Here is a 25,712-nt window from a genome sequence, read left to right as displayed (position 1 = left end):
TTTCTTTCTTTCTTTCTTTGACCTACCATTTGTTCTTTCGTCTTTCAATATTTTTTCTTTCGACCTTTCATTTTTCTTTCTTTCTTTCTTTCTTTCTTTCTTTCTTTCTTTCTTTCTTTCTTTCTTTCTTTCTTTCTTTCACTTGTTCTTTTGTTTTTCAATAATTTTTTCTTTTAACCTTTTTTCGATCTTTTATTTGTTTTTTTTTTCTTTGAACCATTTTTCTTTCTTTTTCTTTCTTTCTTTGTTTCATTCTTTTGACCTTTCGACTTTTCTTCAGTTCGTCTTTTGTTCCTACTTTCTACAGGTGTATATGTGTCCTTGTGGAAAGAGGTGAAACATGAGCTACATTTTCCATCCTTTCTTCCCTCATCACCTCAAACCCCAGGCCCTACTCACGTTTTTGCGCACGTCTGCATACTCTTGTCTATACGAATGTGAGAGAGGTGTATGCAAACCCAGAGGTGTCATTCACCCACCTGCACATAAAATGCATCTGATATGCTTTGTGTGTCTTGCTTCTATAAAGAAGTCTGGGAAAACATGAGTAGGCCACACATTTAGCTTCAGGCACACACTGAAGATTCTCCTGAATGGTTGCGATGACAACGGCAGCAGCAACAGAGGAGTAAACTGCAAAAAAAGAATAAATAATAAAAGCCAGCATGAAAGCCTCTCGTTGTGGGTTTGCAGGAAAGAAGAGTGTCAGAATGGTGCATATGATTTTCATATTGCAGCCAGACTTTTTGTGATCTCATTCAAGACTCAAATGCATAAACTTAGGTGAGCCTGGAGAAAGGCTAACGACGTTTCCATTTTGACTGAAATAACATCAAAGGATCTCGTTCCTGAGTGAAAGAGAGAGTGTGTGGTTCAGTGTCTCACCTCAGTGTTTGTATGTCATCTCATCTTGTTTGTGTTTTATGATGTTTGGTTTCCATGAATGATGCCATAGCAATGATTATAATCAAGGAAGTGCTTTAGAATGGGAAGGACAGGCTCTTTCTCTGTTTTACACATACATGAACCTATTGCCCTTTGAAATTTGCGTGCTACTTCTATTCTTGTTTTCACATTACCGCTTCATTTGCTCATCAGCGCCGAGTAATAAAATTAGCCAGACCGTACATGTCAGTTCAGTTAATTAGGATAGGTTTTGTTTGTCTTTGCATTGATTAAAGCAAGTCTTTTTTTTTACATTTCCAAAGGTTTGAGAAGTGATCCAGAATATTCCACATAGCTGCTTTCCAGTAGCCTGGTTCTTTCAGTAAGATGGTGATTTAGAATGAGCCCTTTGAGCTTCTCGACTGATCGGGAATGCGGCCATGAGTCACGTCTCTGTTCTGTGTTCATTATTCTAATGCTCCCCAGCTTCACACTGCTGATCAAAACCTCACGTTTCAATCACAGAGCTGTTCAACAAAGGGGTGAGAAGCCTTCCGGGTCTTCCGGCGTGCTGAAAGAAGCAGAACCGGCAGAAACATTTTTGCTGGCATGATGCTGTATCGTACTTGTTAATCGTTGCATAATTGGTTTGCTGTTAGATGGTGTGATGTTTCTTCTTTTGATCACAGTGACTGGCAAAAGAAGGCTTGATGTGTTGGCAGAATAGACTAACATTGGTCAAAGTATTACAACACATAGGTTATCCAGATGTGTACCGGTTTCACTGGTATTAATTTTAAATTAGGTCCTTGTCTAATTTAATTAGCCAGTGAAATGATGACTCTTTATTTAATCATTCTTTAAGTGACAAACACATGGCATTTGCTTACATTACTGCTGCCAAGTTAATATTCGACTCTGTTTCAAATTATAAATCTGGCATCCTTCTGCTTTATATCTGGTCAAATATGAGTCACGGGTTTGTTCTGATGAGGTCATGGACGGCAGAGAACAAACTATGCTAAATGCAAATATGCAAATAACACAATTGGTAACACTTTATTTTAATTAGGTGCTTATTAGCATGCATATTACTAATATATTGGCTGTTTATTAGTACTTATAAAACACATGTGGATGCCTTATTCTCCCAGACTTAGATCCCTTTATCCAACCGTAAATTTAACAACTACCTTACTAACTATTAATAATCAGAATATTAGGTGTTTGTTTAGAGAAAACTCTTATTTAATAGTGAATATGTGCTCCCTAATCTAAAGTGTTACCATATGATTTTAGAATAGCAACAGAAAAATAGGATTATCTCCCAAAACTTTCCATAAACTTTCTGCTGTAGACGAGTCCATTTATTTGGCAAAAATTCATCTGTTCCTTGGTAGAATCTAGAAATTATACAGATGCCAACATGGGCAGGTAGTGTGACCAATAAAGAAAAAAGAAAGAAAAGTTGGAAGCGAATACAGCACAGGCTACATTAAATAAGGGTTAACCTGCAGTAAGGATAAACATGGTGTGTGCATTTTTAAATAATTATTTAATGTATTGTTATTGATATTTTTCTTTGCAAAAACTCAATTTCCCATCAATTTTCCCTCTTCCCGGGCCCCCCTACCTCATCATCCAAAAGTTCAGTTACAAACAAGTTGTTATACCAATGCCAAGAGCTGCACATATTCAAATATTATCAAACATTTAAAGGAATAGTTCACCCAAAAAATGAAAATGCTGTCATTTATTACTCACCCTTCAGAAAACAAATTAAGATATTTTTGAGAGCTTTCTGACCCTGCATGGACAGCAATGCAACTACTACATTCAAGGCCCAGAAAGGTAGTAAGGACATCGTTAAAATAGTCCATGTGACATCAGAGGTTCCGCTTTGAAGGAGTAGTTCACTTCCAGAACAAAAATTTACAGATAATGTACTCACCCCCTTGTCATCCATGATGTTCATGTCTTTCTTTCTTCAGTCGTAAAGGAATTATGTTTTTAAGGAAAAAAAAATTAGGAATGTTTTCCATATAATAGACTTCTATGGTGCCCCGAGTTTGAACTTCCAAAATGCAGTTTAAATGCAGCTTCAAATGGCTGTAAATGATCCCAGCCGAGGAAAAAGGGTCTTATCTAGCGAAATGATCGGTTATTTTCTGAAAAAAAATTACAATTTATATATTTTTTAACCTCAAACACTCATCTTGTCTAGCGCTGTGAGAACTCTGTGTATTCCGGTTTATGAAAGTTATAGGTACATCGAAAAACTCCCATCTCATTTTCTCCTCCAGCTTCAAATTCATCCTACATCGCTGCAGTTCCAACCCAGTGTTTACAAAGTGAACATGCAAAGAAAGTCAAACTCCCTTTTCAAAAAAAAGTAAAACAGCAATGTAGGACAATTTTGAAGTTGGAGGATAAAATGACATGGTAGTTTTTTTTTCGACATAACCTAACTGTCATGAACCGGAAGACATTGAGTTCACGCATAGCTAGACAAGATGAACGTTTGAGGTTAAAATGTATATAAATTGTCATTTTTTTTTTTTTAGAAAATAACCAACCATTTAGCTAAGACCCTTCTTCCTTTAGAGCCTTTTGAAGCTGCATATAAACTGCATTTTGGAAGTTCCAACTCACGGGCGCCATAGAAGTTCACTATATGGAGAAAAGTCCTGAAATGTTTTCTGTAATTTCTTCACAACTGAAAAAAGAAAGACATGAACATCTTGGATGACAAGGGGGTGAGGAAATTATCTGTGAATTTTTGTTCTTGAAGTGAACTTTTTCTTTGATTGTATGAAGCTATGAATACTTTTTGTGCACAAAGAAAACAAAAAAATAACAACTTTATTCAACAATTTCTTCTGTTCTGCATACGTTAAGGTAATCTCATGAGCGTGCATCGAAGACTGACACAGAAGAGAAGAAATTGTTGAATAAAGCCATTATTTCATTCTTGTAGATTCTCAAAATCACTACCTCACTTTTAAATCACTCACTTACGAGGTTCCATTTCAGCTCAGACGGCAGCGGCCTGTGTAGGCCGTAGACGGCAAGCAACTCAATAGATATTGGAACAAAGCAAGAGGCCCACTATCATAAATGTCTATAACTAGCATAAAATCATTACAGTGATTCACCATGGCATGCAGTCACACAACTAAATGTACGGAAACACACACACTCACACACTCAGCCTCCCACTCAATCACAAGTTAATAGAAAGAGCAGGTCGGTTCACCGGCTCGCTCACGCACATGGTTGCAACCACAGCCAGTTGCTCGCTCTTATCACGATTTTTTCAGCCTCCTACACACACACGCGGTCGACGAGGGAACAGCAGAGTCGTCTTTAGTCTGGGATTTGCAGCCCATTATCACGACTCATGTCTCTTGGTACACACACACTCAACTCGTAGGCAGCTGAATGTCTGTACTCAGTCTGCTCTGATTCTGATTGAGTAACAAATGAGGTAATGAGCCAGACATCACTTGCTGTGGAACTTTGTCTCTTTAAGCCTTGCTTTGAGACAATAGGGCCAACATCTGCTACGTTTACCCACAATGCATCAGAACCCTCTGTGCCGCGACAGACACCATAGTCTGCGCCAAAGCTTAACGTATGGATTTCTGTTCTGATGAAATTCTCTGTAAGCTGCTCATTTTCAGTGGTAATGAGCATCCAAAGCCTTCTAAATACCCGTAAGCCCTGGAATTTACCTGTGTGGATGGTGAGAATGTATAATGGAAGTAACAGAGACGTCTGAAGATGAATATAATGTTTCGTGCTGCTCTCTCAATGCCCTTAAATAAGTGATGAAGATTCTGGAACAGGTCTCTCATGTCCTTACAAGATTGTAGCGTGTGTAATTTCACAGACAGTCCTGGGTACAGTGCATTCCGAAGCCATCTGTGGCTGTGCCATATTTCAGCATGGCTGGATCATCTGACAACAGAAGTGAGAACAGTACATTCTCACTCTTGCATCTCTGTGTTCAGCTGTGGCTCTGAGATTTGTTAAGGGATAATAAAGAGTCAAAAGAGCCTCATCTTTAGTTTCCTTTGTGGGGTTTTTGAAGTCTTTTTTTCGAAGTATGAGCAGAGACTTTAAGTATTTAAGCTCAAAGGGCCATATATCAGAAATGTCAAGCTAAGAATGTTGATCTGGAAGCAGTTTTTGCCCCTTATACACTTACATTCCCCATACACCCCATAAACTGATCTGGCAAAAGAGTTCTTTTAACATTATCCAAACAGTAGAGTATATTCATTAGGAGAACACAGCTATGCCGTGTGGATTTGTTTTTAAGTATTTTGCTGAAAGAGAGCATCTGCTGAGATTGTAACCTTGTTTGTTTGTTTGTTTCTGAGTGTGTGGATTTTCTTCTATTTTCGTCCTGTTGTGGTATTGACATATGGCTGCGTATCGCTTTCCTTCACTTTCTTACAATGAATTTTTTTTTCTTATATATATCCACACGCATACATATATAATGTATTAGAAACATCATTATACACTATACATTATATTACTGTATTATGATATACTATATATATTTTTTGTTGGTAGGTAAGATTTTTTTTTTTTTTCCAACAAAATATATATTTTTAAAAGAAGTCTCTTGTGCTCAACAAGGCTGCATTTATTTGATCAAAAATACAGTAAAAACACTAATATGAAATATTACAATTTGATATAATTGTTTTGTATGTGATTTTTTAATGTAATTTGGCAAAAAATTAGCATGGCAAAGCAAACTTTTCAGCAGCCATTACAAACAGTGTATTTAGTGTATGTTTAGTGTTATTATCAATTTTGAAGGGATTCTTTGAGTAGAAAATTCTAAAGAAATGTGTCTTAATTTAAAATGTTTTGTGAAAAAAATATCTAAATTAATTTAATTTTGCTTAAAACAATTTTGCTAGAAACCAGACAAAAGTACTAAGTAAGATAAACCTTTTTTTTGCAGTGCAATTAAAAAGTATGTATGTGTGTGTGTGTTTATATATACACATATGTATACACACACACATGGGGAAATCTAAACTAGGTGAATTTTGCTTCATACTATTTGCTAGAAACAAGCCAAAACAAGCCTTTTTTTTGCAGTGCAATTAAAAACAACCTTACTGACCCCCAACATATAGGTATATATAAGTATGTGTGTGTGTGTTATATACACATATGTATACACACACACTGCAAAAAAAATAGGCTTGTCTTAGTATTTTTGTTTTGTTTCAGTATCTAAAAATTCTTAAATTAAGATGCATAGTTAAGCAAAATTACATATGATTTGTAGTTTTGTTTCTTAGGGGGAAAAAAAATTATATTCAGTGTATTTTACTTAAAATAAGTAAAATTATCTGACAGTGAGGAAAGAAAAATATTCTTGTTTTTGTTTTTAGGGTATTTTCCTTTCCCTACTGGCAGATAATTTTACTTGTTGTTTAAGAAACACTTTGTATTATTATAAATTTTGAAAAGATTGAGGATTCTTTAAGTAGAAAATTCTAAAGAGCACCATCTTAAATTAAAATGTTTTGTGAAAATGTTTTTTGATCAAATTAATGCATCCTAACTGATTAAAATAATTTAATTTCTTTAAAAACAGCACAAAAAAGGCTTATCTTAGTATTTTTGTCTTGTTTCTAGTCAAAATATCTGAAAATTCTTAAATCAAGATGCATTTGCTATAGATAAGCGAAACGACATAAGATATGTAGTCTTTTGCAGTGCAATTAAAAACAATCTTACTGACCCCCAACATATAGGTATAAATTAGTATGTGTGTGTGTCTGTGTGTGTGTTAGGTGTTATATACACATATGTATACACACAGACTGCAAAAAATAGGCTTGTCTTAGTGTTTTTGTTTTGTTTCAATATCTAAAAAATTCTTAAATTAAGATGCATTTACTAGATAAGCATAATGACATACGATGTTTAGTCTTGTTTTTTAGGGGAAAACACTAAATTAAGAGTATTTTAGCCTACTTTAAAATAAGTAAAATTATCTGACAGTGGGGAACAAAAAATATTATTGTTTTTTGAGTATTTTCCTTTCCCCGCTGGCAGATAATTTTACTTGTTGTTCAAGAAACATTTTGTGTTATTATCAATTTTGAAAAGATTTTTCAAAGTAGAAAATTCTAAAGAAAAGCATCTTAAATCGAAATGTTTCGTGAAAATGTATTTTGATCAATTTAATGCATCCTTAATGATTCAAATAATTCTTACAAACAGACTGAAAAAGGCGTATCTTAGCATTTTTGCCTTCTTTCTAGTCAAAATATCTAAACATTCTTAAATCAGGATAATCTTACTGACCCTCAAAATATAGGTACGTACACACACACACACACACACACACACACACACACACTCTGCAAAAAAGGCTTGTCTTAGTGTTTTTGTTTTGTTTCTAGTCAAAATATCTAACAATTCTTAAATCAATTTTTTTTTTTTTTGCAGTATATGTATATGTGTGTGTGTGTGTCTGCATCCCAGCTGAAACGGCAATGATGCATTTCCTTGGGACATTTTATGGAAATTAAATGTTTTGCAGTTATTGATTTATGCATGAACAACTTGTTCTCAGGCAAAATACAGAACGCTGAGTGCAGAATCAGCTTAATAGTCAGGATGCGTTATGCTTTGAAGAACAGCACTGAAGGACGTATTGAATGATAATTCCATTTGAGACCGTAGTAGTTTGAAGTACATATCAATTTAATTTGAAGAGAAATGAATTTCTCTCAAATGTGTTAGTTTCCCAAACATTTTCCATTGCCGTAGAGAGCTGTTAGGTAAAGTATGTTACTGCAAAATCTGTCCAAATGCAAAAAAAAAAAAAAAAAAAAAAATTCAAAGCTAGGGTCTTTTTCTGAGTTCAGCTACTGATAGAAGGGAAAACTGATTTATTGGAGTTTACAGATCAGCATGTGTTCTGATTTCCCACACATACATACAGATGGTGTGAATGAAATTCATGACTTCGCCACAAGGGCCCAAGAATCTGCAGCTGGGAATCTCCTTAAGATCTAAATTTATTCATACCCATGTCTTTTAGCAGCACAAACACAAACAATAGCACTCACACACTCTCTCTGTCACGCTCTCGTTGTGTCTTACACAAACACGAGCCTGTATTAGACACTTAAATGGACACACGCAAACACAGTGACAGACAATTACGGTCCCAGTGATATCACACTGATACATCAGCTATTGCCTCAGGTTTGATAAACCCCTTCGTGCCAGGGATTTAGTCAGCCTTGGTGTGTACTCTCTCGTTGCTATAACGACCTTGTCTGTGTGAGATCCACAAAAGCCCATAATACTCTGCAGACCGTATATCTGCCCTACAGAAGTCTGTCTCTCATTTAGTCTTACACACTCCACACACACAGCGCATAACGCAACCCTCCTGCTCTGTGGCTGGGCTGCTCTCCTGCCATTGAACTTTTATTGAGAGAAAAAGAAAGACTTTTTATATTTGGAAAATCAACATGTGAAATGTTTCCACACAAACAATATTGTTCCATATAAAAAACGCAATGTAATAATTATTGTGCCTTTGCTGCTTTCTGCATATATATCTCACTCGCATGCCTCTGTTCCAGCACGAAAGCCCTTGACCTGCAGCTGTGCGCGGTCACGCGTGAGATGGAGAGCGTGAGGGCGGAGAAAAAGACAACGATCACAGAGCTGGAAAGCGAGCGCACTTGCCGCCTGCACCTCAGGTAAGGAAATGAGGGAACAATGGTGTAAGAGAGACAAAAGAACAAGCGCAGCACATTGGGCAGGTCTCATTGGGTCGTGAGTGCGTGTGTGGAGTGCCTGCAGTAGCCACCTTAGCCACGGCACGACAGGAAGAGCTCTGCAGATGGGAAACAACTGTGTGCGTGTGTGAGTACACTTGTGGGTGTTTGCAGGCACAAGTGTGAGAAAAAAACAAAGTGAAAAGGGAAGGAGAACTAAAAAGAGAACAAGCGCACATTGATTTGAGCAGAATACATTTCTGCATGACCCTATACTGGGGTTATGTATATGGAAAAAAGGACAAAATAAATCTCCAAATCCTCTGACATTTTTTTCAGGAAAGATTGTTATGTCTGACCATTAAATTTCTTTTTTAGTCAGATTGCTTGACTATAGCAGAAGTATAAATCATTCACTAGTCTAATTGCAAATCAAAATGATTGACTTACATATCTCTCTCAGTTAAGTATGGCTTTCAGAAGCAGAGTAAAGATGTTTTATTGGTATGGTAAAGGTTTTAGTTTCCCAAGGGCAATACAATATGGGATAGATAGATAGATAGATAGATAGATAGATAGATTTATATACTACTGCTACTAGTATTACTAATAACAATAACTTACATGGTCTCATGACAAAAACGTACCTCTGGGAACTTTTCTGCAAGATGCAAAATAGGTATCGATAAGTACAAATCACTGCAGTTTCCAACAGGAATGTACGTTTATCAGTTTTGGGGAAAAAAAATGAACAGCACCACTCTTTCAGCACCATCCAGTGGACATGTGTTCCAAAATGTATATGGCAGTATGTATTTTGCGTCTTGCGAAAAAGTTCCCAGAGGTACGTTTTTATCATGAGACCAGGGGTGCGTTTTTTCCCGTACAACGGTGTAACTCGCTGATTAACCTCCATAGTACGATGCATTGTTGTGGAAACGAACTAGCTAGTCACAACTGTTTTCCGAAAACGTTCGCATCTCCGTCGCTTGAACCCATAGACTGTAAAAAATATGGATGTAGTGTCCGTGACGTCACCCGTAGGTTTCTGGAGAGCATTTTTGAAGCTCTTAGTGGGCGGGAGTTGGCCGTCGCCATTATGGAATCGCGTCACTGCACGTCACTCCCGGACAATCAAAAATGAGCAAATAGGTGGGACGTGGGTGGAGCTGGTTGCTGAAACCAGGCCCGCGTAGCGCGACAGTGGTGACAGCAGCGGCAATCCACCTGTGACTCCAGTGGCCACACCCTAAAGTATGCAGAACTTTAAGGCTTAATATAAATTAAACGGATGAGTTATAAAAAATTGTTGCCGTTGTTAATGACGTCAATGGGTAATAATTTATGCTATTACACTCATTAGAGATCTCTAAAATGCAGCTATATTAAACATGGCACCTGATGACTAATTTACTATTTTTTGTTCCATGTTATTTCACTTTATTTAATGTTTGATTAATCCCAGGTTCTCTCTTACGTCATACTCCGGGGTTCCCGTAGATATTTATGCGCATGCGCACTATTCAAAAACATTGTTTGCAGAAAAAGTTTAAAAATACATAGATTAAAATGCATTTATATTTAGATAGAGCGACAAATATAGATTGTACTGCATGTTAGCTTGCTTATTGTGTCCAAGAGCATAATTTATTGAGCCCACATGTCTTACTAACAAGGAAGAGCTGTAGTTTGTGACGCTGTTTGCGAATGTTCGTTTGAGCTATGGTTTCGGGAAACACGGAATCGTTGAACTATGTTGGTAACAACGGAACTTGCGACCATAGTTGGCTAACAATGCTTTTGGGAAACGGACCTGAGGTTGATAATAATTGACAATAAATAAACAAACAAACAAACAAACCTTAACAGAGTGAATAGGTGTTGTATCATCGCAAATGTATTTATATTAGTGCTGTCAAATCCAAGATAAAATGTTATGTTTCCATAATATATGTCTGTGTACTGTGTATATTTATATGTATACATAAATACACACACATACATTAAGAAATATTAATATATTAATATAAACACAAACACATATTAACATAAACACAAACTTTTATTTTGGATGCGATTAATCGCAATTAATCAATTTGACAGCACTATTTTACATATTAATCTGTAATTGTACACTCACTGCCAGTCAAAAGTTTTTCAACAGTAAGATTTGTGTTTATTTATTTATTTATTTATTTATTTATTTTAAGAATTCTCTTCTGTTCACTAAGCCTGCATTTATTTGATCCAAAATACAGCAAAAAAAAAATTTTTTTACTATTTAAAGTAAATGCTTTCTATTTGAATACGTGTAATTTATTCCTTTGATCAAACCAAAATTTTCAGCCTCATTACTTCATTTTTCAGAAATCATTCTAATATGCTGATTTGCTGTTCAGTAAACATTTGATTTCATAGTTGATGAATAGAAAGATCCAAAGATCAGCATCTATCTGAAATAAAAAAGCTTTTGTAACATTATACACTATACCATTCAAAAGAGTCAGTATAATTTATATTTTTTTTAATTTACATTTTTGGGAAAGAAATTATAGAAATTTATACTTTTTTCTTTAGCAAAGAAGCTTTAAATTGATGAAAAAAGTGATAATAAAGAAATTTATAATGTTACAAAATATTTCTACTCAGATAAATGCTGTTCTTTTGAACTTACTATTCATCAAAGAAACCTGAAACAATTCTACTTAGCTGTTTTTAACAACAACAACTATAATAATAACAACAATAAAAATAATAATAATGATAATAATACATGTTTTTTGAGCAGCAAATCAGAATATTAGAATGATTTCTGAAGGATCATGTGACTGGGGTAATGATGCTAAAAATTCAGCTTTGGAATCACAGGAATAAATTACATTTTAAAATACATTCAATAGAAATCAGTTATTTTAAATAGTTAAAATGTGTCAAAACTTTACTGTTTTTGCTGTACTTTGGATCAAATAAATACAGGCTTGGTGAGCAAAAGAGGCTTCTTTAAAACACATTAAAAATCTTACTGATCAAAAACTTTCGACTGGTATTTGGATGAAGCCTCATGATCACCAAGCTGCATGTGATCAAAAAATACAGTAAAAAAAGTAATATTGTAAAATATTATTATAATGTAAAATACCTTGTGAAGGCAGAGCTTTATTTTCAGCATCCATTTTTAGCATCATGGATTTTCTATACATTCTTTCCATGTTATTCACTTTTATTTTTTGAAGCTTGTTCCTCCTGCTAATATCTGTTGTTTGAGATGTAAACAATTAATAATCAGACGCTGTGAAGTGAAGCTGTCATGAATGACAGAAGGGAGGTCTCGGTTGACTGGCAGGCGATAATGCAGTCATAAGGTTTCTGACAGGGATTCCCATCTCCTCCAACCGTCAATGTGAGTGGCACACACAAAGGCCGTAATGGCGTCATACTGCGAAGTGTTTCCAGGAAAGGTGTGTGTCGAGGGATTGTATTTAAGTAAAGGAATGTGTGGCAAACATTTATTTGTGGTTAGTGTGCATCAGCAAAGCCTGGAGTGAGTTGAAAATCTATTTCTAATTTGCTTTATATTCTTTTTCATCCTCCCTCATGTTTGTTTTTTCTCTTTGTCCCGTTTAATTGATTAGCCTAGCTGATGGCTGACACCTGTGTAAGTTTTTAGAATCTGTCAGTCATAATTCTCAAAACAAAGGTACAATGTTTAAAAGAATAATAAATTAAAATAAAATGTAAACAATTTTTTCTCTCACGAAAATATGCTATCTGGGCCTGGTATCACACACTAGCACATAAAGACACCCATGTCACAGCCTCATGACCGCAAGGTCTTACCAAGTGATTCATTTAGTTTTCAGTGATAATGATTATATCATATTTCACCACCTGCAGAAGGAGGAGATTATTTCCCTGCGTTCCCTTATGTGTCATGACCTATAGGAAGGTGTAGCGTTGTAGTCTGTAGTGGGTGTTATTATTACGTCTGACTTTCTCAGGATTCATTTCACATTTCTCAAGAAATAATCAAAAGTGCTCTCGGTGCGGTCTAACCTTACACCCCATCACAATTTATCCCTTGAAAAACAAAACGTTCTATTCTGTGTTCCCGTGCTAAGGATAGTTGTGTTTTATGATGATTAAAGTATTTCTCTCGCTCTCTCACTCTTTGTATTTCTTGGCTGTTCGGGGCTCTGCGGAGCGCAGCCGTAACATCAGTAATGTGTTGCACTCTTGTCAAACACTGGAACATAATACTCAACTTTCAGATAATCCAGTTCATAATTCACTTCATTTGCAAAATTACATTTTATCAGTCAATGATTAACTAAAAAAAAAAAAAAAATGAAATGTACACTCTGTCTTCTAAAAGACAGGTTTATCCTCGCACCTCATTTTACAAATGATTTATTTTATTTATTTTTTTTGGAGCAAAAAAAAAATGTTTTAAACTGTCAAACTCTTCTTTTACTCACTGGACCTCAGTTTACCAAGAGCATTTGTGTTAAGCTACATTTAATGGCTCCTTTTTCTGTAAAGCAGTTGTGGGCTTTTTTTTCTGTACTAAACTCAAATAAATTTCTTTACTGTTTACTGTGAGCACTTCACAATTTCCTGCTACCTAGCAACCTTGTAAAATCTTCCTTCTGAGATATTATCTAATGTTTTTTTTTTCACATATATGTCAAAGCAGAGCGTGATCCTTTGTGTTGTAGGGTGTGTTGAAGCCTTGGCACTATTCATGTGAAAAGACCTAATGTTATAAACTTATCCAGCACCATTTGTACTACAGACATGAATGATACTTCGAACCATGTGCGAGTTTATTGAGATGTGGTTTGTGATTACTTTAATCAGACAAAACAGGAAATCCTGTCATCGATCACTCGTAACTCATTTTTGTGGAACACACACACAAAAAAGATCTTGTAAAATGTTTTTTTTTTTTTTTTTTTTTTTTTGTGTGGACAAAAACAGTTGAAACATTTTTCAGAATATCTTTGGTCGCACTTTATTTTAAGATCCAATTCTCGCTATTAACAAACCATTTATGAACTTCTAATTTGCTACTTATAAATATTAAGGTAGTTGTTAAGTATTGAGCAGGCTTAGGAATTTAAAATATAGTCATGCAGAATATCTGTTTTATAAGTACTAATAAACAGCCAATATGTTAATAATATTCATGCCAACTAGTTAATAGTGAGAATTGGTCCCTATACTGAAGTGTTACCATATGTTCTTGTGTTTCACAGGCAAAAGAAAATCATACAGGTTAGTACCAAATAAGTAAATGATGACAATTTTCATTTTTTGGTGTTATTCCATTTAGGATTTTTACCTAAAATGAGTGAAACTTTCACGGACAAAATGAACCAAAGCATATATCAGACTTGGGGATAAAATAATTTTTGATCAGTGTTTCTTTTGTTTTTGTTATGGACCCTGCCTTCCTCCTTCTCCTGCTGAAGCAGGAGAAGCTCACTCTCAAGGACCATAAGAGACTCAGTTGCACAGAGCACAGTTGTTCAGAGGTGGTCCTCGAGAGGATTTCGCTGCTATTGTGGAGTGGGTGCTGATGGATCAATGCTCATCGTTGACATCACAGATGACGACACCAGCCCCTCCTCCAGACCCAGAGTCCAGCCCACCATCACCCCGCTGTGTGGGGTTCAAAAGCCTGAGCCCACCGCGACCAACAAGCCATTGCCAAATAGAACGACAGAGCCGAGGATTGTCCTGGAGCCAGAGCCTCACACAACGTCTGACCTGGTGCGAGAGCCGGCAAAAATGTATGCGATGGTGGTTGAAGCTGTGGAGCGCGAGGGCGTGAAGAAAAGCCCCAACCTCTGCACCACCACTGAGGGTGAGCTTCTACTGGACTCTGGACACTGGACTGAAGGATTTAATGAGGACTGCCCATTCTTCTCCCACCATCTTCAGAAGTCTCTGTCTGTCCTGTTTTGGCCAAGGAGGCTGTTTGTGAACTGTCAGTCTGCCCTGAACTGTCTGTCTGTCCTGTCACGACCACGGAGGTCATTCCCCTGTCTGCTGCGCTCCCGGTGTTGGGAGTCGCAGTCTGGTGTGTGTGGGCAGCGCACACCATCCCAGAAAGCCTTGGTGCTCACAACTTCTCACCTGCCTCCTCCTGTCATCCCTGCTTCCTCAGCTGCACCACTGCTGCTTCCTGTCAGCCCCTCAGCTCACCCTCAACCCACCATCTGTGCAGTGGTATCGCCGAGGGTCTGCCAGTCTCCATCGGCTTCCTGGCTCGAGGATCCCTTGATTCTGGACTCCACTCCTCCGGCCATGCCTTGTCCCTCCGGCTCTGTCAGGCTCTTCCTTCCCTCTGGCTCCACCTTGGTCCTCTGTCGATCTGGCTCCACCGTGACCTTCTGGATCCCCGCCTCCGCCTCGGTCGCTGGAGTCATTTGCCTCGTCTTGGCCCTCCGGATCCTCTGCGTCACCCTGGCTTATTGGCTCTCCGTCTTTGCCTCGGGCTCTACCTGCTCCGCCAGCGCCGGTCAGCCCCCTGGAGTAGTCAACCCTTCCTCCACCATGGCTCCTCCCTGCCATGGGTCACCTTCATGGGTGCGGGCTGGGTCCTGCCTGGCTCCACCTGCTCCAAGTCCCTCCTGTCTTCTCCCTGGGTCCTCCCTCCGTCTGATCCACCTTGGCTCATTATGTTTCCACCCTGGCTCCTCCCTCCATCATCACCACCCTGGAATCTGTTGGTTGTGTTCCTCCCAGTCATCCGGCCACCTCCTGAACCTCCTCCAGCCTGTCTGTACCAGTCTTTGCCATCCCTCCACCGTTTCCTAATCCTTCCTTCTCTGCGGCACAAGGTTGCGTCTCCGGGAGGGGGGGAAACTATCACACTTCATGGACTGTTAGGTTGATTTCTTCCCTCACGCATTCCCAGTGTGAAATTATTACAGTGTTGCTTTTTTATTCTTGGTGCGGTTCACAGTTTCTAAACGGACCAAATGCGTTAATACAAGTCACGCGTGAGTAAACTGTCCTTGCATTGGTCAAAGTTCCATGGTTTATTGTATAATCTGCTCAGCTCTCATCCGTCAGGATGGAACAACAACAGCTTTGTTGCATTTTTTTGTAGCTGTCGTTGTAATCATTTATAATTTTGAGCAAGAGTCAAGGATTCGTCTTTTGCCATCCCAGCACCTACTACAAAGAGAGCAATAAGACGGCATTATAAAGTGAAAAGGCGCAATTTGATTTTGAATGGCGAAGACATGCCTACACACAGGCATTCACAGGTTAATTTTAAGAGGTATTAGCAAAACAACAAAGCTACTTCTTTTCACGTAACTGTAATTACCCGTTCTACATTGTGATATAACCTGGTTCGTTGGTCCGTTAGATCAGATTGTTTTCTCACTACAATTGAACCGATCCAGAGTTCATTTTCAATCGAGCCAAGACCACCTCATTCGACCGATTTTGGACCGATTGTTTTGGTGTGGATCCGAGCACGATTGCCGTGTTCACATATGCCCAAATGAACCAAGCTAAGGAGGGAACATGCCAGGTTCTGAAACAAAGTGCCAGGTGTGAAAGCACCCTTAATTATCCTTGTTTGCTTTAGTACTTAAGTTCAAGTCTGTTCCGTGTTTGGTTGTCCGGTATTATACGTCTACTGTTTACGTGTGCCACCTGCCTAATACAGCACTGTATTAGAACACATGTGTCCCAAAGCATAATATGTTGAAAAAGGTATGCCAAAACTCCCTGGGTGGTGTGCTATTTGCGGTAGATTTTAGATTTCTGGTGATTCTGTGCACATTCTAACGGCTAATATTGCCCACAACACATTGCGCTTTGGAGAAGGATTCAGTTCAGAACTACAAACACCAAATAAAAAGTGTTAAAAAATACAAACATGGCAAACGTCCGTGACCAACAGTAAAGTAGAGTTTTAGATAAAGGGGTTTGAGTTATTAATAAGCAGAATTTAACCTGGTAAGAAAAAGTTATTTGTGTTATATTTAACACAAATAAACAACAACGTGAACTTTTGTAACCATCCGTTTGGCCATTAACTTTTAAATGCATCATTGTGCAAAAAATATGAGCAGAGTTTTCCACATGAAAGACCTATGGCTGGCAGATTAATTGCTAAGTCTTTTCTCTCCGAAATGGTAGGAAGTTATATTAAATGAAATATGAAGGATGTTAACTTTATCAAGATGATTGCCAGGCCAGTTTACAGTGACAGGATGTGTGTAACCATGCGATAGAGCTTCCAATAAAGACGCAACTGTATGAAGCAATAGTATGTACCAAAGCTTGCTTACTCTTCTGCTACACACTTAAAAGTTTTTCTTTGCAAAAAGAGTACATACTTAAATGACATAGTGTAAGGAGGCAAATTGGGATGCAACATCAGTGTGTAGCTATTACTGCCTCACAAACTCATGTGAGAGGAGATGACAAGCAAAAGTGTGACACTCAGTCACTCAGTCCTAGGTTAGCTCATCAGTGTGAGAGATCGGTAAAAAAGACAGGGTGTTAGACCCCAATCAACAGTTCTTTTTATAAGTTCTTTTTGTAAGTTATGATTGTTATCTCTCTCTCTCTCTCTCTATAGACAAATTTTGTGTGATTCATTGGAAACACAAAATAAACAAATTAAATTTGAACTATTTTCTATAGATATCACGTTATGTACTGAAAATCTGATACTATGACGGTCATACACTGTGGAACCGACTTTTGCATTGAAAATTATTACTCATATTTTCATCAGAAAATAGGAAAGAGTAGTTGTGAAGAAGTCTTCCCTTGAGGGTTGATAAAATGAGCGCTGAAGTACACTCTCTTTATTCTCTACTTCACAAAGATATGAAGTAGATTTCACATCTTTGAACTGCCTCAGCCATCAGAGCAAAGCAAAAATGAAATAGTGCGATTCTTAGATGTCTTCCCTCCTTAACCCCCAAGCCGTAATGTTAGCGTCTCTTTAAAGGCCCCTTTTCATGTCTTGTGTGTGTGCATATTTATTTTTTGGAATGAAGTGTGCGTGCCTCACATATGGGGCATGTGCGTGTGTAGTGCGAGCTCACTGTAGCGTGAGGTCTAGCAGTCTGTTCGGTCAAAAGGTTTATAGCCTGATTATAGACTACGCCCCAGCGGTTCAGAGAAAGAGACGGGGAAGGACAGCGAACGAGACAGGAAGCATAAACTGTTTGATCCATGAACAACCCTAGGCAAAGTGAAGAGCACCAGAATGCTGATAATGTTAATGATGATTATGATGGTAATGATGATATGGGAGGTGATTTATAAAGACAGTTATGATGAAGTCATAGATTTGAAACCGGACAAGCTAAGAATGCTGAGAAGCAGGGGGAAAGCGGGTTAGCAGCTGGCCAGACACACACATCAAAAACAGACCATGTGCTGTCCAGACACACTCCAGAAACACTTCAAACACTGAGAACAAAATGAGAAAGAAAAAGAGGACAGGAGTGGGGAAAAAAGACAGAAAAAAAGCCCAAAAGCATGAAGGGTCAGTCTGAACGGGGCCACAGCAGTCCAGTTTAACTGACACAGACGGATGTACTTCCAGGAAAGACACACAGCTGTTGGAAGTACTGGTCTGTCTGGTTTTTGGTGAGGTTTCTCGTCTCATCTTGTCTCTTTTGCTATCATCTTGTCTCCTTTCCACTTGTTTCTTCTCCTCTTCTTTTGTGACCATGTTTAGTTTTATCTCATCTCATTTTACCCGTCTTATTTCACTTTGTTTAATGTCCTTCATATACATCCAGTTTCCTTGAATCTTGTCTTTCTTCTCTTATTTCATCTTGTCTAGTCTTGTTTCCTCTCCTCTATTTTCCTCTCATTTAAACTCATATTCTAGTCTTCCATCTTTTTCTCTTCTTTTCTCATCTCTTCTCTTCTCAGCTTTTTCTCAATCTGGTCTCCTTTCCTCTTGATTAGCCTACAGTTGATGTCAGAAGTTTACATACACCTTGCAGAATCTGCAAAATGTTAATTGTTTTACCAAAATAAGAGGGATCATACAAAATGGATGTTATTTTTTTATTTAATACTGACCTGAATAATGTATTTCACAAAAAAGACATTTACATATAGTCCACAAGAGAAAATAATTCATAAATTTATAAAAATCACCCTGTTTAAAAGTTTACATACACTTGATTCTTAATACTTTTTTTACCTGAATGATCCAGACCTTTTTTTTTTTTTTTTTTTGGTTTTGTTTTGTTTATGGATAGTTGTTTATAGAGTCCCTTGTTTATCCTGAACAGTTAAACTGCCTGCTGTTCTTCAGAAAAATCCTTCAGGTCCCACAAATTCTTTGGATTTTCAGCATTTTTGTGTATTTGAACCCTTTCCAACAATGACTGTATGATTTTAAGATCGATCTTTTCACGCTGAGAATAACTGAGGGACTCATATGCAACTATTACAGAAGGTTCAAATGCTCACTGATGCTCCAGAAAGCAAAATGATGCATTAAGAGCCAGGGTGTAAACTTTTGAACAGAATGAAGATATGTAATTTTTTTTTTATTTTGTCTGAATATAATTATTATTTTTTTTAATTTAGTACTGCCCTTCAAAAGCTACAGAAAACACTTACTTGTTTCCCAAAAGGCAATATAAATTTACCCTCATCTTCAAATTCAAAAAGTTTTCACCCCCCCGGCTCTTCCCTCTGATGCATCAATGAGCATTTGAACCTTCTGTAATAGTTGCATATCAGTCCCTCAGTTGTCCTCAGTGTGAAAAGATGGATCTCAAAATCATATAGTCATTGTTGGAAAGGGTTGAAATACACAAAAATGCTGAAAAAACAAATAATTTGTGGGACCTGAAGGATTTTTCTGAAGAACAGTGGGCAGTAACTCATGAATAACTATCACAAAAAAACAAAAACAAAAAAAACAGCTGTGAATCATTCAGGTAACAACACAGTATTAAGAATCAATAAACTTTTGAACAGGTTCATTTTTATAAATTCAGCAATTATTTTCTCTTGTTGACTATATGTAAATATCTTTTACGTGAAATATCTTATTTTTAACATTTTGCATGATACCTCTTATTTTAGTAAAATAATTACCATTTAGCAGATTCTGCAAGGTGTATGTAAACTTTTGATCTCAACTGCATCTCCTTTTTCACCGCACCTCATCACATCTTGTCTCTTCACTTCTTCTTTCATCTTGTCTCTTCTCTTCCTTTCTCATCTCATTCTCGTCTCGTCTCATCTCACCATGTTGTCTTCTCTTCTTTCCTCAGCTCATCTCATTTTTTTCTCTTGTCTCTGTCCTCTCATCTAATCTTGTATTAATTTGTTTAATTTCCTTTTTTCCTATCATCTTTTTTCCTTGCATCTATTTTTTTCTCCTCTTAATTCATCTCCTCATCTTTCTTGTCTAATCTCCTCTCCTCGCCTCTCCTTCCACTTCCTCTCCTCTCATTTTATTTCTTCTTCTAGTGTCCTATTGTCCTCTTCTCTCATCATTTCTCATATAATCTTTTTTCTTACATTTAATGGTTTCTCCTCTTATTTCATCTAGTCGTCTCAACATTTCGTTTCCTACTTGTTTCTCAACTCATGTAATTCCGTCTCTTCCTTTCTTGTCTTTCTCATTTTGTCTTTTTACAGTGCTTCCCGTTTCATCTTTTAGTCTTCTCTCTTCTGACAATAGCCATTTTTTGTACCCAGTGTTGTTCCCTTGTTATGAAAAATTAATTCCCATGGTCTTCTCCCACTGTCACTCTCTCTCTTTCTCTGCCTCTTTTAATGTCTGTCTGTCTCCATGTCTCACCCTAACACTGCCATGTTTACCCGTTACTATGACTCCTATACAAGTGGATGAGTGTGTGCTTGTGTATGTTTGTTTACGTGGTGACAGGCTGGGATGGGGGGATGGATACACATATGGTTGGTGTGTGGTCGCTGAAGAGATTTCATGCATGTGTTTTTGTCTCTGTGTGTGTGGATTTGGCGTCCTGTTTATCCACATAGAGACTTCTGGCAGCTCTTATCTGCCGCTGTCTCATGATGATGATGTAATGCTGGTGGAAATGAATGGGGCGTGATGTAGGGCAGCAGTACAGCCGAACTGACACAGAACTTCAAGTGTATAAACCTCATTAAATCACCCAGCAAAACAGTGACAGTGCTGACGCTCAGCCAGAGACTACAAGAGGCCAAACCCAAAGAGACAAAGAGACTGTCCTGGTGTTTTAAATGAAGGTCTAGCAGGAGCATGTTCATCTAATCCTGTCAGTCACAACACTAACGTATGTACTGTTTAAACAGCTGTTTACCAAATGTGTTTACCTTAAAGGGATAGTTCAAAAAAATTGTCATTAATTACTCACCCTCATGTTGTTCCAAACCTGTAAGACGTTTATCTTCAGAACACAAATTAAGATATTTGTGATGAACTCCAAAAGCTTTCTGACCCTGCATAGACAGCAACGCAACTGTCACGTTTAAGGCCCAGAAAGGTAGTATGGACATTGAGACATCAGTGGTGTTATGAACAGTGTTGGGCAAGTTACTTCCAGAATGTAATACATTATATATTACTAGTTACTGTCTTTTAAAAGTAATTAGTTACATTACAATATTACTTTCTCTGAATTGTAATGCGTTACACTACTTTTAAGTTACTTTTGAGTTACTTTCACCAAAATATCCACAGAAGTATGACTAGGCATTATAAAAATACCAAAATGTAGTTTATTGCTGCTCATTATAGTGGAGGGTAATGAGGTAGGTCGATATAGCATAAAATTATAAAATCATATTTAGATAGGCTACTGGTATGTAAGTCTGCATTAACGCTACTTGTAGTTTAGGTTAAACACAAATAAGCACAAAATTATTACATTTATAAATAGCGCTGGTAAATAAAGCAAATTTTTATAATGTTCAACAGGGGCGATTCTACGATTTTCATTTTAGGGGGGGCTCAGCCCCCAATAAGGGTATAATATAAAAATTAAATAAATAAAATAAAAAAAAAGACTAATAGGGGTGGTATGCTATGCTTATTGCAATATTCCACTATATTGTATAGATAGGTATAAGATCTGATTACTGAATAAGCCAAATACAAGTCTTTCTGATCTCACACACACGTTTACTGTACAAATACAAAATTTTACTGTTTGCATTTCTAGTACAAGCCTCTTTTCTTAGCTGAAGTATGCAAACCTCTTTGCCACATGCACTAGAAACAATTGAAAGTTAAATTTTCAAATGAAAATGGCAACAGGATCGTTTTATAAAGTATGCGTTAATGTGCTTCATTTTAGCTGGAGGAAACAGCTGTGGTGTGATGAGGGGTGAACACAGCGAAAACGTAGGCTACAGTAGATGCGTCATATTCTGAGTTTGCATTTCACTGTTTTTATACTGAATCTGTTTTTTGTGAGTGAGATGAATTAATGCATGTTCACATTTAGTCTAGAATACAGTAATATCATGTTTACTCCCAATTTCCCGACAGGAGACTTGTCAATCAATAAATGGGGAAAAAAGTAACTGGCGTTACTTATTTGAAAAAGTAACTCTTAGAAATTCAAAAGTAATGCGTTTCTTTACTGGTTACTTGAAAAAAGTAATATTATTACGTAACTTGAGTTACTTGTAATGCGTTACCCCCAACACTGGTTATGAAGCTATGAGAATACTATTTGTGTGCAAACAAAACAAAAATAATGACTTTATTCAACAATTTGATGTCACATTGACTATTTTAACAATGTCCTTACTACCTTTCTTGGCCTTGAATGTGGCCAGAAAGCTCTCGGATTTCATCAGAAATATCTTAATTTGTGTTCCGAAGATCATCAGGTCTTACAGGTTTAGGAAAAAAATGAGGGTGAGTATTTAATGACAACATTTTCATTTTTGGGTGAGCTATCTCTTTAGGGCTACTCAAGGATTGAATGAAAATGTGAACAAAATGTGATGACAAATGAGACACAACTTAAAATGAACAGGAGTAGTATAAATATCCCACCCATACATAAAGTGTAAAACTGATTTATGCTTATGCCTGTTTTTAAATATTTAATGATTTGTGTTCACAGACTTGACATACAATTTTTAATGGATCAAAACCAAGATACCCAACATGTCAGTGATTCAATGTAGAATAAATAGTTATTTTATTATTTTTTAATGTACTTATTAATTCCTGTATTAAAGACAAATCACAACTGAGATCTCTTTATTATTTTATTATCTCACTTGTTTCTCCTGGATAACATTGAGATCGAATATTCAGTGAATATTACTAAAGTGTTATCAATTCGCTTTGTGTCTGTCTGTGCATCAGATCAAGGTTTGTGCAACAGCGGTCGCTTCTCAGGGAGGCTTTGGCCCTGCTGCAGTCGTCCCGTGGGGAGATGACGACTGTTAAGAACCAGTTAACTCACTTCCTGGAGACCTGGGATAACAGCAAAGCACTGATACAGCAGAATTGCATCAGTGCTGATGCAGGTAATTACACACACACACACACAAAACACACTGCCCTTCTTCAGAAAACATTTGCTCCTATCTGATTTGTACATCTGTTACAGCTTATTGTACATGTGTGTGTATGTGCATGTGTATTACACACGTGCTCAGACTGAATCTGAGCCTCGTGCACAGTGAGGATGACAATCATAATATATCTTGTCATAGGCTGAAATTAAAATAGGAACACACTCTCCCTCGGCCTCTGTGGGTGCGTGTCGGTGACTATGAGATGTAGGGCACTCTGTACCCGCTGTGCTCAGATAATTGCAGTATAATGATAATAGAGGATGTGATACATTTACTATTTAAGTGCTAGAAGAGAGGAGAGTGTCAGTGGATGGCAGGGCTGATATATGCCCCACAATCATGTATGTGTGCGGTGTTGGTACTCTTGTGGGGCTGAAATTTTCTTAAATTCATGAAGATTTTTGTAAAGATGTTCATATATTTTATTTTAATTTTTTTCTTAAATAAATTAATGTTTTTATTCAGCATTGTTGATCAAAAATAACATATTCTGAGCATGTGACACTGATGACTGAAGTAATGGCTGTTAAAATTTTTTAAATTGTAATTGTATTACTGTTTTACTGTATTTTTGATCAAATAAGTACAGCCTTGGTGAGTATAGCAGACTTATTAGCATGCCTATTATTAACATATTGGCTGTTTATTAGTACTTATAAAGCACCTATTCTGCATGACCACATTCTACATCCCTAATCCTACCCAATACCTAAACTTAACAACTACCTTACTAACTATTAATAAGCAGCAAATTATGAGCTTATTAAGGCAAAAGCCGTAGTTAATGGTTTGTTAAAAGTAGGAACTGGACCTTAAAATAAAGTGTGACGCAGACTTTTTTCAAAAACTGTAAAAAGTCCTGCCACCCCCATCTTTTAAAATGGTAGTGTGCATTGTCAAACTGTCCCCTCGAACAGATTAAAATAACTTAATAATGAGTTTCTTCACATCTACAAATAACTAAATGTGTGTTTGGAGTTAATGGTTAAGGATACGAGAAGGGTTAGGCTTAAGGTTTGGGTAAGGCGTATTCTGATGTCTAATTCTATCATTCTCAAACTGTGGTGGTCAAACTGGAGTGCCCCCAGGTGGTATGCCACGTGATGGGAAATTTACAATAATAATAATAAATAAAAAATACATTTTATTAAATATACTTTATTATTATTATTTATTTATTAGTGTGGTGTATTATTTATACTTTAAATATAATTTAGCATTCAAGACTCTATATTTATGTATAATATACATTCTTCTGCAATATGGGATGCAAAAAGGAAAGATGTTGAACTTTTTTCCCCAAATGTGAGCTGGTGCAACCAGAAATAAAAAGGCCATATAGACAAAAAACAATATTATTCTGTACATTTTCGGGAAATCTTTCAAAATGGCTTGTTTTCACACTGTGGTTCGCACTGTGGTTTTCAGTATAGTGTCAACCAGTCTTACAGAGCAGTTTAAAGTGCTGTTACACGGGTGGAAAAAGTAACAAAAAATGCAGTATTACATTGAATGTAGTTTTGTATACTTATTATAGAGTTTTGAATCATTCTGAGTGTCCTACTTTGCAGTTTTGGGGTACACAGTCTTTTTGCCATGACAAGCGGCTTTTAAAGGGATAGTCTACCCAAAAATGATAATTACCCCATGATTTACTTACCCTCAAACCATCCTGGATGTATACTTCTTTCAGACGAATACATTCAGAGTTGTATTTAAAAAGTCCTGGCTATTCCAATCTTTATAATGGCAGTGAATGGTGTTAAAGATTTTGAAGTAAAATAAAGTGTATCCAACCATCATAAAAAGTACTCCTTACAGGTCAGAGGGTTAATAAAGGCCTCCTGAAGCGAATTGATGCATTTGTGTAATAAAAATATCTCTAGCTTCTGCTAACTGTCGTATGTGCCTTCATGAGATAGTGGTGTTCCAGCAGATGACTTAGGACGTAGGTGTAGTGTAAGCTCTGGTGGAAATTTTGCACTTCAAAATCTTGACCCATGCTTTTATAAAGCTTGGAAGACCCAGGAAATTTTTTAATATAACTTCGATTGCATTTGGCTGAAAGAAGAAAGTCATATGTACCTAAAATGGCTTGAAAGTGAGTAAATCATGGGGTAATTTTCTTTTTTAGTGAACTATCCTGTTAGATGAGCAGGAAAAATAAAGTAGTTAAAGCCACTGTGTCACACATAAGAATGTGTTGTCTGTCTGGATCTACTGAATGATGCATAACTAAATTGGCTGTTTATTGTAGACTGCTTTGTTGATTATAATGTGAGCAATATAGGTTTGCACAGTCTTTGTTTTGTGTCATTCTTACCAGACTGAGATGTTGTTCTGAAAAAAAAACTTGAAGACTTGAAACTTACAACAGCGTTTTAGTGCCATGTAAAAAAACAATCAAACAAAAGAAAAACTAGGACTGTGAGGTTAAAGTCGTAATATTACAAGAATAAAGTTAAAATAATATGACAATAAAAT

At 36.9% G+C, this 25,712-nt stretch overlaps 1 protein-coding gene across 2 annotated transcripts in view; it reads left to right on the top strand.

Moving 5' to 3' along the window:
* The window catches only part of lekr1 (leucine, glutamate and lysine rich 1), a 137,525-nt gene that overhangs the window by 23,698 nt on the left and 88,115 nt on the right, over nucleotides 1–25,712 (top strand). For both annotated transcript variants that reach the window (XM_051135539.1, XM_051135540.1), the window contains exons 4-5: nucleotides 8,526–8,645; nucleotides 23,014–23,177. In XM_051135539.1, the coding sequence (XP_050991496.1) occupies nucleotides 8,526–8,645; nucleotides 23,014–23,177 (284 nt within the window). The remainder of the gene's footprint in view (nucleotides 1–8,525; nucleotides 8,646–23,013; nucleotides 23,178–25,712) is intronic.

This window comes from Labeo rohita, chromosome 18 (genome assembly GCF_022985175.1).
Source record: "Labeo rohita strain BAU-BD-2019 chromosome 18, IGBB_LRoh.1.0, whole genome shotgun sequence".
In the NCBI taxonomy this organism is placed as follows: Eukaryota; Metazoa; Chordata; class Actinopteri; order Cypriniformes; family Cyprinidae; genus Labeo; species Labeo rohita.
The sequence above is the reverse complement of the archived record's forward strand: the minus strand, read 5'-3'. Positions and strand labels throughout refer to the sequence as shown.